Raw genomic sequence first — 13,790 nt, 5'->3', positions numbered from 1 at the left:
ATGTCCCGCAAGCAGGCGGGCAAGGCCCGGCCCGCCGTCCCCGCCAACAGGAAGGGCCGCCGGCCCCGGCAGGCCCCCGCCGGAGCGGCCCCGGGCCCCGCTGCGGGCGGCGACGGCGACGGCGGCGGCGGCGGCGGCCTCGCCAGGCAGCTCCGGGCCCTCGGCCTCAAGCTGCGGGAGGTGCCGGGAGATGGGTGAGCGCCGCGACGGGTGTCCCCCGCCACCCCGGGGACTCTCCCGGCATCCAGCCCTGAAGGCTGAGGGCTTCCTCCTCCCAGGGCGATGTGAGCCCGTGTCCCCGGGGCCGAGGGCTTTCATTGCTCCCGGGGTGGGAGCCCAGGGCCGAGGGCTTTCATTGCTTCCGGGGTGGGAGCCCGTGTCCCCGGGGCCGAGGGCTTTCATTGCTCCCGGAGTGGGAGCCCGTGTCCCCGGGGCCGAGGGTTTTTCCCTCCCGGTTGAAGTGAGCCCTGCGCTCCACAGGGGTGGGGATTTCCCCGCTGTGCCCCTCAGGGATCTCTGCTGTTCTCTGCGGTTCTGCAGGGCATGACGGCTCGGCCAGTGCCAGCCCTGGTGCCCAGGGACCAGTGTCCAGCGGAACTGAGCCCCCAGGTCAGTTCCAACAATGGCCCCAGGAAGGGCCATTGTCACAGACATCTTTTATGAAAAAGCCTTTCCTTAGGATTTTTCCTCCTGAGAAGCTGAGAGGCCTCAGGGACAAAATGCAAACAATGGTTATCTGCTGCTGTGGAATGCAACAGGTGCATCTGGGATTGGTCTCGTGTGGTTGTTTCTAATTAATGGCCAATCACAGTCAGCTGGCTTGGACTCTCTGTTATCATTCCTTCTTTTTCTATTTTTAGCCAGCCTTCTGATGAAATCCTTTCTTCTATTCTTTTAGTATAGTTTTAATATAATACATATCATAAAATAATAAGTCAAGCCTTCTGAAACATGGAGTCAGATCCTCATCCTCAGACCCCGGTGAATGCGGTCACAGGCCATAAATGCTCTTACAGAATACTTTCACCCCCTTTTTTTCTAGAAGGTGAAAAGGTAGAAAACGTTCCTGCTGAGTAGTTGCTCAGTGGGGCATTTGTTTGTCCTTTGGTGCTTTATGTCCCTTGTCTGGTGTCAGTGTGGGACAGTTGGGCCCAGCAGTTTTCCCATGACACGATCATTCAGGGCACAGGGAATGAGCAGGAAATTCAAAGCACAGGGAGCGAGCGCTCCTCCGCATTCACAGCCTCACTAAACGGGGCAGAATGAGCACGGCCCCTTTCCCTGTGCCCTGTATTCCTTCTGCTGCCCCAGGCACTCCCTCCCCTCATTCCATCCCCGCAGGAACTGCTTGTTCCGGGCGCTGGGGGATCAGCTGGAAGGGCACTCCCGCAACCACCTGCGCCACCGCCAGGAGACCGTGCAGTTCATGGTGCGGCAGCGCGCCGACTTCGAGCCCTTCGTGGAGGATGATGTGCCCTTTGACAAGCATGGTATGGGCTCCCTGGGAGGCATCCTTGTGTCCTGCAGCTCCTTACTAAGCTGTTCCCCCTCCCAGAACTACCTTAGGGCTCCTCTCTAGTTTTTAGAAACAGGGGCTTTATGTTTAGGGCTGTTGTGGTGCTGTGGGAATCCTCATTGAATTTGTCCTGGATGTTATTTAAATTTAGGAGAAACTTGGAGAAGGAAGGAGAGACTAAAAAGGCAAGGAGTAAAAATTGTGTTAATCCCTATTGAATTTGTCCTGGACATTATTTAAATTTAGGAGAAACTTGGAGAAGGAAGGAGAGACTAAAAAGGCAAGGAGTAAAAATTGTGTTAATCCTCATTGAATTTGTCCTGGATATTATTTAAATTTAGGAGAAACTTGGAGGAGGAAAGAGATACTAAAAAGGCGAGGAGTAAAAATTGTGTTAGTCCTCATTGAATTTGTCCTGGACATTATTTAAATTTAGGAGAAACTTGGAGAAGGAAAGAGAGACCAAAAAGGCAAGGAGTAAAAATTAGGTGTTTTCAAAAGGAACTTAAGAAAAATTGTCTAGTTTTCCTTGAATATTGGTGGGTATTTGGCTGTTTTGGTGAGTGGCTGATTTCTTTGGGTTTCTTTCTCCTTGGCACTCAGTATTTCCTCCTGGGAAGCGAGGGGAGGATCCAAACCAGAGACAAATACAGCTTTTGATGTATCAGGAACCATGGAGGTGATGCACAAAGGTAGTTTGGTCATGCAGTACATGGCACTCCTCCTTCTGAGGCCTTACTTTGTCTAAGGGTGGAGTGCCTTTTTTAGAGATTTCTGTGGTCCTCTAAATGCTTCCCCTCATGTTGCAGCCAAGTTCTTGTTTCACAGGTGGGATTTCCCTTCCAGAATTTCTTGGGCTCATGTTCAAATCTCACCCCTTGTTATCCCTCCACTGCTTTTGGAAGTATCAGAAATCAGGTTCCAACTCTTGTGAATGTTTTTTCCTTTAGTTGCCAATTTGGCCAAGCCTGGTACTTTTGCTGGCAATGATGCTATTGTGGCCTTTGCAAGGAACAATCAAATGAATGTGGTTATTCATCAGCTCGACACTCCACTGTGGCAGGTGAGACACAAAGCTTCTACATTTTTGCCTAATTTTTACCTGAGGGATATAAATACTGTGGAAAATTCCTGATTTATTAAAAAAGAGCATTAGCTGCAATGATCTGGGCATGGTGCAGAGCTATGCTTGGTCTTTGAAGAGGGGAAACACTTGAGATTTTGGTTAGGAGGAGAGGGAAAGAAAGAAAACAGTGAGTGCATGAGATGGGTATGTGGGGGCAGAGCAATGTGTTGGGTTTTAAGCTGTGACCTTCAGTGCCATGCTCTGTCTCCTGAAGCTCAGAGTGCATTTGAGCTGAGTTTGCTGCCAGGAATCCCAGAATGGGTCAGGTTGGAGGAGACCACACTGGATCATCTTGTCCTGTCTCCCAGGCCCAGCTTCCTCAGCCTCTCCTGGGCAGAGAGATGCTCCAGGCCCTTCCTCATCTCTGCAGCCTCCCCTGGCCCTGCCCCAGGAGCCCAGGGCTGGACACAGCACTCAGCTGTGCCCCCCAGGGCTGGGCAGAGGGGCAGGGTCACTCCCTGACCTGCTGCCAGTGCTCCTCCCAGTGCACCCCAGGGCCCCCAGGACACTCTGCTGGCTCCAGGACAGCTCAGTGACCATGAGACCCCCAGGTCCTCCCTGCAGAGATGCTCCAGCAGGTCACCCCTGCCTGTGCTGGTACTTGGGGCAGTTCCTCCCCAGGGGCAGGACCTGCACTGCCCTTGTTGAACTTCAGGTGGTTCTTCCCTGCCCATCTCCAACCTGGTGAGTCCTTCTGAAGGGCAGCACAGCCCCTGGAGTTTCAGCTAGGCTTAAGGAATCCTGTGCAATAAGACTCAGGAAGGTGGAAATGAAGGTATAGCAGGGTGTTGTGTTCACTCACTGTGTTGGAGTGAAGCTCCATCAATTCTGTGTGGGATGTGGAATGCCAAGGTTTGTGACAGATAGAGAAACAAGGTTTTAAAATAATTTTTAAAACGTTAAAGTGGTGTTTAGTCAGCTCATGAAAAGAACTGTGTGGTGTGGTTTCCTCTGACAGGGACACTGAAACAAGTAATCCATCAGGTCCCTGGTTTTCTCTTTGTTGTTGTTTTCCATGGCAGGTGAGAACCTGTATTCAAGCCAGGATTGTTTCTGGCCTCTATTTACTGACAGAACCAATGAAGTGTATAGATTAAACAGGGCAATAAAGATAAAAAACCAGATGAAAGCTGTCAGTGCCTTCTTAACTGCATTTAAAACAGCCTCACGTGGATTCCTGAAATCAAGCAAGTTTAAACTCTCATTTATGGGCAGCCATGGGCAGAGGGACAGGTGGGTGAAGTACCTGCAGGGGAGGTCACAGGGGTGCTTTTCATGTGTTGTTCCTCAGTGCAGTTTTGATGTCCTTGATTCTTTCATCTCCTCTCAGTGACCGTGTCAGGGTGTCAGTACAGAGTTTGTGATGAGGTTCTGTCCTGCCTGAGCAGTGCTGTTAGTGAAGGGTTGTCTCAGGCCCTTGGGAATGGTGTGGGTTAGGAGAACTGTGAGTAGTTGTACCATCATGAAAAGCTCTTTGCAGATGGACATCTCTGCATGGAATTTTTTGGTCTTTGAACACCCCTTAACTTTTTTGTAGTGACTGTAAATTATAGAATTGTTAAAGTTGGAAAAGACCTTTTAAATCATGGAGTCCAACTGTGTACTCAAGTTAGCTGAGATTTGTAGGTTATTTGTTGGCTTTTTGGATAACAGGCTGGCTTTTTTTTCTCTCATTTTTTAATCAGCAGCTCTAATTTACTTACCAGTTTCAGTGTATTCATAGAATGAGAGAATCCTGGGTTGGTTTGGGTTGGGAGGGACCTTAAAGCTCATTCAGTGCCACCCTTGCCATGGCAGGGACACCTCCCACTGTCCCACTGGTCTTGGGCACTGCCAGGGATCCAGGGGCAGCCACAGCTGCTCTGGGCACCCTGTGCCAGGTCCTCAGCACCCTCATAGGGTGGAATTCCTTCCCAGTATCCCATCCAACCCTGCCCTCTGGCAGTGGGAGCCATTCCCCCTTGTCCTGGCACTCCAGGCCGTTGCCCACAGTCTCTCCTCATCTTTCCTGTTGGCTCCTTCAGGCACTGGAAGGTCACACTTAGGTCACCCTGGAGCCTTCTCCAAACTGAACAATCCCAATTCTCCCAGCCTTTCCTCACAGGAGAGCTGCTCCATCCCTCTAAATCAATATGGTGACCTCCTCTGGGCCCACTCCAGAGTGGAAAGAGGCTTCCCTAATGAGAGCTAAATTGGCTCATTTTCAAATCTTTCAAGAGCTTTGGGATTTGTTAGATACCTATTCAAGCTCTGGCAGAGGAGAAATGTTTAAAATAAATCTTACCAACTTTCTACAGTGGAATAATTTAATAGAATAAAAAGCTGGAGTTAAATGTAACCAAGTGTTGAGTTGGAACCTGAAGGTGAGCAAGTGTAAAATACAAAATAGATGAATGGAGAATTATTTGTTGGAAAACCTGATGTCATTAGTGCAGCACAGACTGCAGGCAGGGCTGAAAGGTGCCTTGGTGTGTGGTCTGGGAGCTGAGATAAGGCAGTTCACAGACGTAAAAGGGTTGGGAAACTCTGGAGCCCTAAGCAAGGAGTTCTGGTCCTTTGCTTGCTGACGTCTGGAGAGCTTTGGGTGAACTTGGGCTGGCAGGTCAGGCCAAGCTGGTCTGCAAGTGCAGTGGGACTTTCTGCATTCCTGGCAGGAGCTGGAATGCTGTGTAGCTCTTATCTAATAGTTCAAGACACTGATAATCAGGGTAGGAACTATCTCACATCAGTACAGATAATACTCAGAGCAGGAATTTTCTGTGGAAATTTCTGTAACTTGGTGCTGACAAAGCAAAGCAACATTTGGTTGTTAACAGTGTTCCTGAATGGAGTTAATACATTTTCATGGATTTGCTTTCTTTTAAAAACAATACACAGCTGCTTGGAATGCTGTTAAAACAGCATCTTGTCCCAGCTGCAAATCAAAATTTACTCTGTTTCCACTGTTGCTGTCACTTGAATGGCCTCTCTTCCCTCGTGTTTGAGAGTAAAATGACATGGTCCATTCGTGTTTGAGAGTAAAATGACATGGTCCATTCGTGTGTGAGAGTAAAATGACATGGTCCATTCGTGTTTGAGAGTAAAATGACATGGTCCATTCGTGTTTGAGAGTAAAATGACACGGTCCATTCGTGTTTGAGAGTAAAATGACATGGTCCATTCGTGTTTGAGAGTAAAATGACATGGTCCATTCGTGTTTGAGAGTAAAATGACATGGTCCATTCGTGTTTGAGAGTAAAATGACATGGTCCATTCGTGTTTGAGAGTAAAATGACTTGGTACATTCCTTGGGACCTCTTGCTGAAGCTGGTTCTGGGAAGATGATCAGATAACAGATAGCTCCAGTGGAAAGTTCAGGAAATAGTTCTGAGCTTTCCACAAAAATATTTTCATTCCACATTTTGTTTGTTCTGATGTAACTGCCCAATATTTTGCATCTGGCTTTCATACTTCTTCTCTTCCTGTTTCAAATGCTCAGCAGCCACATACTTACCTTCTTCCCATCGCTGCAAAAAACGAATACTCTGAGAAATCAGGTGCTGGAGCCGATTGCAGATGCTCATTTGCAGTTTGTTTCTTTTGTTGAGATCCGGGGCACGGACAGGAGCGGCGCCAGGGAGCTGCACATCGCCTACAGGCACGGCGAGCACTACGACAGCGTCCGCAGGCTCAGCGACGACTCGGAGGCGCCGGCACACCTTCAGATGGAGGTGGGTTCTGGTGGGATGGGCCAGCTGGGGTGGCACACAGCGCTGGGCAGTGCTGCCTCTTCATTTCCATCCTCGTTTGTGTTATGAATAAGAAGCTTGACTAGGCCAATATTCAAGCAGCAAGCAATTTATTGTTTAATGTGGTAAAGTATGAGCAATACAGCGCTGGGTACAGTGGGGGAAGTTTTTCCCTTCAACTGCACACCGATAATTGATGGTTACAGGTATTTATAGGGGTACTTATCAGCTTTTTTCAGCAGTTTCTATTTCCAGTCTTTTACTCATCAGCAATTTTTATTCCAAATTATTACATCACAATTCTATACACTATTGTGATTTTAATTTCTCAGGATGTATCTCAAAGGAGTATCCCCAGATGGTGATGGTCTAGTTTTGGAAAGAAGGAAGACCAATCCCATCTGGTGGGGTCCAGCTCCCCTGATGTGGGTCCACCTTTTAATTGCAGAGACTCTAAATCTCATAACAGCGATGTCCAGCTTCCCTTTGGTCGAAACCATAAACCCTTGAGGTGATGTTCATCTTCCTTTCTCAAGCTGTTTTTCTCTGCTTCAATACGGCATGAGATAAGCATATTTCCTTTATATATATTCCAAAGCTATAGTTTCAAGGATACAAGAAATATTCTAAAATTATACTTCAAAAGGTTATTATTGCAGAGCTCTTTATGGATTAAATGCAAGCAAAAAGCAGCATCTTTAACACCTTAATTCCAATGCTCCTAAATCAACCAGGGTTAATTGCAAACAAAAGATAGGTTCAAAGGCCTTTTTCTATGCTTTATTCTCTTCAGTTATTATTAGAATTCACAACTATCCCATTGTCAGTGTCCACACATTTCACATTCGCAAGTACACACGTCGCCTGTTTGTACCTGACACGAAACACAACTTTGCATCTCACATTTGGGAGGGAGGGAGGAGCTGGGTTGTGTTATGCTGGGAGAGCAAAGCCCTGAGGGTGTGGCTCATGCTGCTGGCTCTCTCGGAGGGGCTGTGAAGGATTCAGCCTCTGGGCTGGAAATGAATTCAAAGCTGATGCTCTGATGTGGGCTGTCTGGAAGCAGCCTCATCTAAAAGGTGTAATCATGAACCTCAAATGGAAAAACAGAGGGGAGGGAGGAAAGAGCTGGAAATGCAACAGCTGGATGTAGTTGTCTTCCTCGTATCTCCTTTTTTGATGCTGAGGAGTAATTGTGCTGTGCTTGAGGTTCTCTGCACACAGCTGAGGTGTGGTATTGATTTATTAAAAATATGGATATCGATCTAGTACTGATATCCAGCTGTGATGGACAAAGACTCTCTAACAGTTTAAAGTTAGGAAGTGTGTGTTTATTGTGGGATAGCTCCCAAATACACCCTGTGATTTACAGGTGATTACAGAGTCTTTTTATCTATACAAGTATTGAATATCCAAAATACAAATGCATATTCATAACTTTGGTACATCCCATTCCCCACTTCCCATGGTAATTAGTTCAAAAGCCATTAAGCATGCCTAGTTTGTTCCTCAAAATGAGTTGGTGGTCCCTTTCATGGGGAGGGGTCCCAAAATGAGGAAGTAAGTGAAGTGTTCCTCGTTCTGACCTTTCTGCCTTTTCAATGCAAATATGACAAATGAGCCCTTGGTAGAACTGCTCCCTGTCTTCAGTTGGTTTCAGAACAGAGGAGGCCACAATTGTCTTTGTTCCTAAAAGCTATTTATCAGTTTCTATATTCTTCATTATAAACCCAGCTAACCAAACATTGTGCTGACAAGCAATCAATTCTTAGTTAACTACTAACTCTTAACTTCATCAAGGCCTACCCATTTATTTTAATTAACTCAAATAAAGCTTATCTCTAACTTAAACCTCAGCTCCTCTAAAATCCCTAAATTCTTTAAAGTATGTCTCAGTATTGTATTAAAAATACTCAGTTTAAAAGCTCATTTATTGTGATTCATGTTGTTGTAGTGCACTGGAGTTTGTTCAGCAGTGCAGGAGATGTGGGAAGCTCTCAGCCATGGTGGAAGTTACAGTTTCCAAGAGGGCTTGACACGGATGTTCCCAAGAAAAGTGTGCCTTGATAATTACTGTTGTTAGGATGTCAGACTTTGTTGGATTGCATGCTTGTGTGATCTGCTGGGTGTGTGATCTGCTGTGCTTTGCTCTTCTTCAGATGCTTTGCAAGAACGATTCCAATAAGGCAGAGGAAGTGAAGCCACAGAAGGGCAACTCTGAAGCTGAGACTGAGGTGGAAGATGCTGTACAAAAAGTGTGCAGTGCAACTGGGTGTTCAGTAAGTATCAAGGAACCTTTCTGGGCTTAATGTTCAAACCTTGATACATGGACGTAGTCCTGGGAAAAGTTCTAAAAAACTCTCATCTTGTACAAACTTGAGTACCATGGCCATCAGTCAGGGTGCATCTCATCCTAGAGTCAGCCCTTTAATGCAGGTGAAATGCCAGCTTTTTTGTGGATGCCTGATAATTTTAGAAAGTTTGTTTTGAGGCTCTCCTAAAAATTCACTTGGAAACAAATCCTGTAAGTTCTGAAATCCTTTGGGGGTATTGAAGATCCCAGATAATTGGATAATCTGTGACTTTTGGCTATTGGCACTGTGCAGATGCACAGAACAGAAAGGGCCAAGAGGGAAGCTTACACTGAAACCAGCATATTCCTCTTTCCTGATAGCTTCAGGAATTTAAGGTTTTCCCCCTCACCCTTTCAGAAATGAAGCACAGACCAACTGAATGATCATAAAAGCAGCAGCCCCCTCTCAGTGGTGCAGGTGTTGTTAAGTGTGTGTGGGTCACAGATTTGAACTTCTTCAGTGTTCTCCTTCCCCTCTTGTGGACAGGACATGGATTTAGTGAGCCACATTCTTGAGGTGGAGGACTACAACGTGGAGTCTGCAATATTTGTCATCTTGCAGATGAAGGAAGTGGAAGGAATAGGTGAGTGCACAGTTTGTCCCCTGGGGCTTTGGGTGACCATGATGTTGGTGTTGGGGACAGGAGCAGGAGGGGTGGGGTTTGTGTGCTGCCATTTCAGCCTCCTGTGCTCAGGAAGGTTGTTAGTGAGGGCAGCTTCAATCCAGCTTCCAATAAACCCCAGGATTTCTGGGGAAAAGAATTGGCTGACAGTGCAACAGCTCCTGGGTAGAGCATGTCTGAGGAAACCTCTGGTGTTGGCAGGTGCTGAGGAGCAGCAGGAGCCCTCAGGCAGGGAGCAGAAACCCTGCAGCAGGACACTGTGGGAAGAGAATGGAACAGGTTCAAGAATCTTTGGAAATCAGAGCTTGCATCAAGGTGAAGCAGAGAACAACAAGGGACAAGGTGGATCCAGGGAAGAGACCCGAGCCAGCAGGAACCCAAAGGTGTGTGAGGGGTTTGGCAGCAATGTGAGCACCCTTCAGTGGTTGTGGGATGCCTTAGCACTGCTTACCCAGCAGCTCTCTTCTCCTTTCAGTTTAAAAGAGCTCCTGCTTGCTGCAGTTTGTCACTGCTGCAGCTGTGGGTGCTCTGCCACAAACATTTCCTGGTGACATGCAGCTCAGAATAAAGTCCTGATAAATAGTCAGGAATGTCCTCTGGCAGCTGCCTTGCTATCTGCTTGTCTCCTTTATTACTTTTCCCTGGCTGAGCAGAGCACGTGTGGTTTGAACTTTGTGTTTTCATCCTTCCCCTGCAGGGGGCCAAGAGGCAAAGGAAGGAGCAGCAGCGGCTGGAGAAGAAGAAGCGGCAGGAGGAGAGGCACAGGCAGAAGGTCCTGGGCACCAAGAGGGACAGTGCAGACACCAGCACAGAGACAGAGCCAGCCAGCCATGTCACCCTGGTCAAGGCCATGGCTGCCCTGAACATATGACTCAGTGCTCTGATGAGAAAAGCAAATAAAACTGATGAAGACAAAATTCCCCCAGGAGAATTTCCAGGCACCCGTGTTTATCTTGAAATCCATCTCTGCTGGGATTTCCAAACACAAGAGAGCTTCCTCTTCCTTTGCTTGTGGGGAGGACAAATGCTCATTGATTCTGCATCAATCTGTGGTGAGAAGAGCTGTTTAAACTTAACAGGAAGTAGAGACTTGGGTCTGTAATCTTGGAGTTACATGAAGGTCAGGACCTTTTCTTCACACAACGGTGTCAGATTTATTTTGACATCTCTTGATGTGCCTGATTTTATTTTGTTTTGGTTTTTTTCTTTTATTTGGTTATGCCTGGAGGAGCTTTATTTTACCTCGCTGTCAGGGTGTCAGACAATCTCTTAACAAATCTCAACTCAGGAATATCTCTAGTGGATCTTTTTCTATTTAAATTCAAATAAAGTAAGAAAACAGAGTCCCAGAATCCTTTCCAAAGCAAAGTGTGTCAGCCAGCACTGCTGTCTCAAACATGACATTCCTGTTTTGTTTGCCATGCAGGAATACAGTGACAAGTTTTAATCTCACTGGAACTGCTGGCAGTGCACTGAGCAGGTTCAGAAGTGATGAATTCATGGAGGGAGGTGGAGATTGCTGCATCCATGCTTGCTGAGGTTTGGTATCAGCTCCTTTATGATGAGACCTGTAGGAGGGAAAAAAAACCCCCAAAACAATAATCCCAGTTGACTCATGAGAATGCAGAGCTGATTCTTCTGATCAGGTAAAATGTGACAGGAACAGGCTTCAAGTTTCTGATGAGTGGTGTTACTTGGACACCTGGAATCTTGTCCCCTTTGCCCTGTTCCAGAGCTTTTGGGCTACTCCAGGGCTTTAGTCTAAGTCAGGAGGTGTCAGTCTCCAAATGAAGTTAGTATAGCCAAACAACCAAGAGTCCTGGGAAGAAGCTCCCAAGCAGCATTGATCCCAGGAAAACCTGCCTGTTTCACTTCATAAATCAAGCTTTTTTTCCGGGGTAGTTTTTTTTTTTCTTCCTAAATTCCATTTTAGTGAGGTCACCAAATAGGATGCACAGCTTGACTCCTGTGATGTTTTCCACTGTAGGACTGAGAATTTGGATTTTAGGTGAAAGGACTGTGGGACTGATCAGCCTTTGATTTATGGCTCCCAGTGTTTCAGCTCCACTTGGGTTTTTGGGCTTGTAACAAGCACTAAGCTTGAGGAAAGCACGTGTGCACTTACACACTGAGACACCTCCTCAGCCAGGGCAGAGGTGAGAGGGATTTTTTAAAAGTAAGGAGTGTTGCATTTGAAAAACTTGTCTGTGCTTAAAAGTTTATAAATCAGCATGGAAATATTAATGTTTTTTTTACTGAACTGCCAAGAACTGGGCTGGTACTTGAAGAGTAAGAAGGAAGGACTCTCCTGTAAGAACTGGTGGTGTAGGAATTCCTTTTTCTCCAAGACAGTCATTTTTACAGTAGTGGGAAGGGAGGTGAGTCACAGCTTAGTGGGGAGAAAGTGCAAATTCTTTCAGGGGGTGATAAATTGTGACAGCAGGTTTGGCAAGGCAGTGCAGGTGACTGTGTCACCCGTGTCCTGCCCTGTCCTGTGTTTTGGTCTGAAAGGCAGGTGTGTTCTGAGGTTTGAAGAGGTAAGAAATTGCAGTTGTGCATTGTGAGTAAGAGGTTTGATCTCAGTGATTTGGGTTTTGTCCTGTGGAGCCAGAGCTGACAAGGCATTCATTGTTGCCTGGAACCTGAGAGCTGTGAAGGGAGTTGGTGTGGAGGGTGAGGAGGGAACCCAAACCTCACCCCATGGTGTGCAGGAGGAAAGGAGGGTCTGCAACAGCAGCACCAACAGCAGAGGGAGAGAGTGCCCCACAGCTCATGGCCTCTGATACATGAACAAAGTCTGGGGCTGAAAATGCTTTCATTTCCAGGTGTAACATGATTAAAATAAACTCTTAATGTGCTGGGCTCATAAATCTTGACAAACCAGTCAAATTCCCTTTATCTTGCCAGGGTAGCTTTGTGCCTGCACACCCATTCCATATCCAAAGATGTTAAAGCTGATTTTGTCTCTTTCACATTTTTCCTGTTGAAATTTCCACCTTCCCAATGTATGTTTTTTTCCTAGGGAATCTTTGTGCAACATTCTTCACAAAACTCAGTTTATGCAGTGAATTTGCTTTGCAAACTGATGGTGGGTTTTCCTGGGAGGAGGAAGGGAGGCAAGAGAGCAGAGCAGGACAACACCATGATTCATGCATGGTGTGTGTTTACTCCTTGGTGGAGCTGAGTGCTCCGTAATCCACGGGCCAGGGGTGGACAATGAGCCCTGGATGTTCCCCTGGGCTCTGAGGAGCATGACTGTTTGTTCTTAGCAGCTGGCTGACACATAGCAGGGTGTTCTGGCTGTTGCTGCAGCAGGGTCACTGTGAGCCTCTCAAGGGCAAATACACAGCAGGAAGATGTAGAAAACCACTGTCCCTGCCTCCTGTCTCCCTCCATCATCTTCCCTGGAATTATTTTCCCAAATCCTGCCCCTGCAGGTCAGGAATTCAGTTGACCTGAAAGTTTTAAGCAGGTTCTGGCTGAGCTCCATAAGCATGGCTGTGGATGGGAAGGGTTTCTGCCCGTGCTGCTCCGTGTCTCCTTTCCCTTGTTCCTACTTAGGAGCTGCCTTGTGGTTTATCTCACATCACCCATGGCCTCCATGCCTGCAGAGCTTTGGGAGCTGCAGAAAGGGAGAGAAATTGGGCATGAAGAATGATCCACAATCCAGTGTGGGATAAAAGAACAGAAAAGGGAGAGAAATTGGGGATGAAGAATGATCCACAATCCAGTGTGGGGTAAAAGAACAGGAAAGGGAGAGAAATTGGCCATGAAGAATGATCCACAATCCAGTGTGGGGTAAAAGAACAGGAAAGGGAGAAAAATTGGGCATGAAGAATGATCCACAATCCAGTGTGGGGTAAAAGAACAGAAAAGGGAGAGAAATTTGGGATGAAGAATGATCCATAATCCAGTGTGGGATAAAAGAACAGAAAAGGGAGAGAAAGGGAGAGAAATTGGGGGTGAAGAACGATCCATAATCCAGTGTGGGATAAAAGAACAGGAAAGGGAGAGAAATTGGGGATGAAGAATGATCCACAATCCAGTGTGGGATAAAAGAAGGTGGTTTGTGCTGGTGTTGAGCTGTGGGGTGGTTCTTTGGAGCTTCCTGGGTGCAAGCACCAGCCTTAGAAGGCAGCATTGGCTCTGTCTCAGCTTCTAGAATCCTTATTGCCTGTAGAAAATGAGAAGAAATGGGTGGTTTGGAGTTATAAAGGTACCACATTTACTGTAGGAGCTTGAGGCAGGGATGCTGTTGCTTGTAGTGAAACACTTAACCAAGGCAGGAGCCCTCAGCACTGATGTGGAAATCAAATAAATTACTCTTAGACTCCTTTATTTTAGGCAGATCACATCTCAGAGGCAGCATTACAGCTGGAGGTGCCTCCATCAAGGCCCAGGGTGCAGCCAGCCCTGGCTGGTTAGACTTAATTAGGGCTAATTT

At 46.8% G+C, this 13,790-nt stretch overlaps 1 protein-coding gene across 1 annotated transcript; it reads left to right on the top strand.

Annotated features, from left to right (window-relative positions):
* Positions 1–10,645, top strand: OTUD3 (OTU deubiquitinase 3). The gene is made up of 8 exons (XM_058818833.1): positions 1–194; positions 1,342–1,490; positions 2,467–2,579; positions 6,230–6,352; positions 8,530–8,649; positions 9,211–9,307; positions 9,548–9,729; positions 10,044–10,645. Exons 1-8 carry the CDS (start codon positions 1–3, stop codon positions 10,215–10,217), a joined length of 1,152 nt encoding a protein of 383 aa, XP_058674816.1. The 3' UTR covers positions 10,218–10,645.
* Positions 10,646–13,790: the final 3,145 nt, after the last annotated feature.

This window comes from Ammospiza caudacuta, chromosome 22 (assembly GCF_027887145.1).
Source record: "Ammospiza caudacuta isolate bAmmCau1 chromosome 22, bAmmCau1.pri, whole genome shotgun sequence".
Lineage (NCBI taxonomy): Eukaryota > Metazoa > Chordata > Aves > Passeriformes > Passerellidae > Ammospiza > Ammospiza caudacuta.
The sequence above is the reverse complement of the archived record's forward strand: the minus strand, read 5'-3'. Positions and strand labels throughout refer to the sequence as shown.

Coding starts and splice junctions, on each gene's coding strand:
- OTUD3 (XM_058818833.1), top strand. CDS start 1: ATGTCCCGCAAGCAGGCGGGCAAGGCCCGGCCCGCCGTCCCCGCCAAC. Junction 195..1,341: donor CGGGAGGTGCCGGGAGATGG/GTGAGCGCCGCG, acceptor CCATCCCCGCAG/GAACTGCTTGTTCCGGGCGC. Junction 9,308..9,547: donor GAAGGAAGTGGAAGGAATAG/GTGAGTGCACAG, acceptor TGGTGTTGGCAG/GTGCTGAGGAGCAGCAGGAG.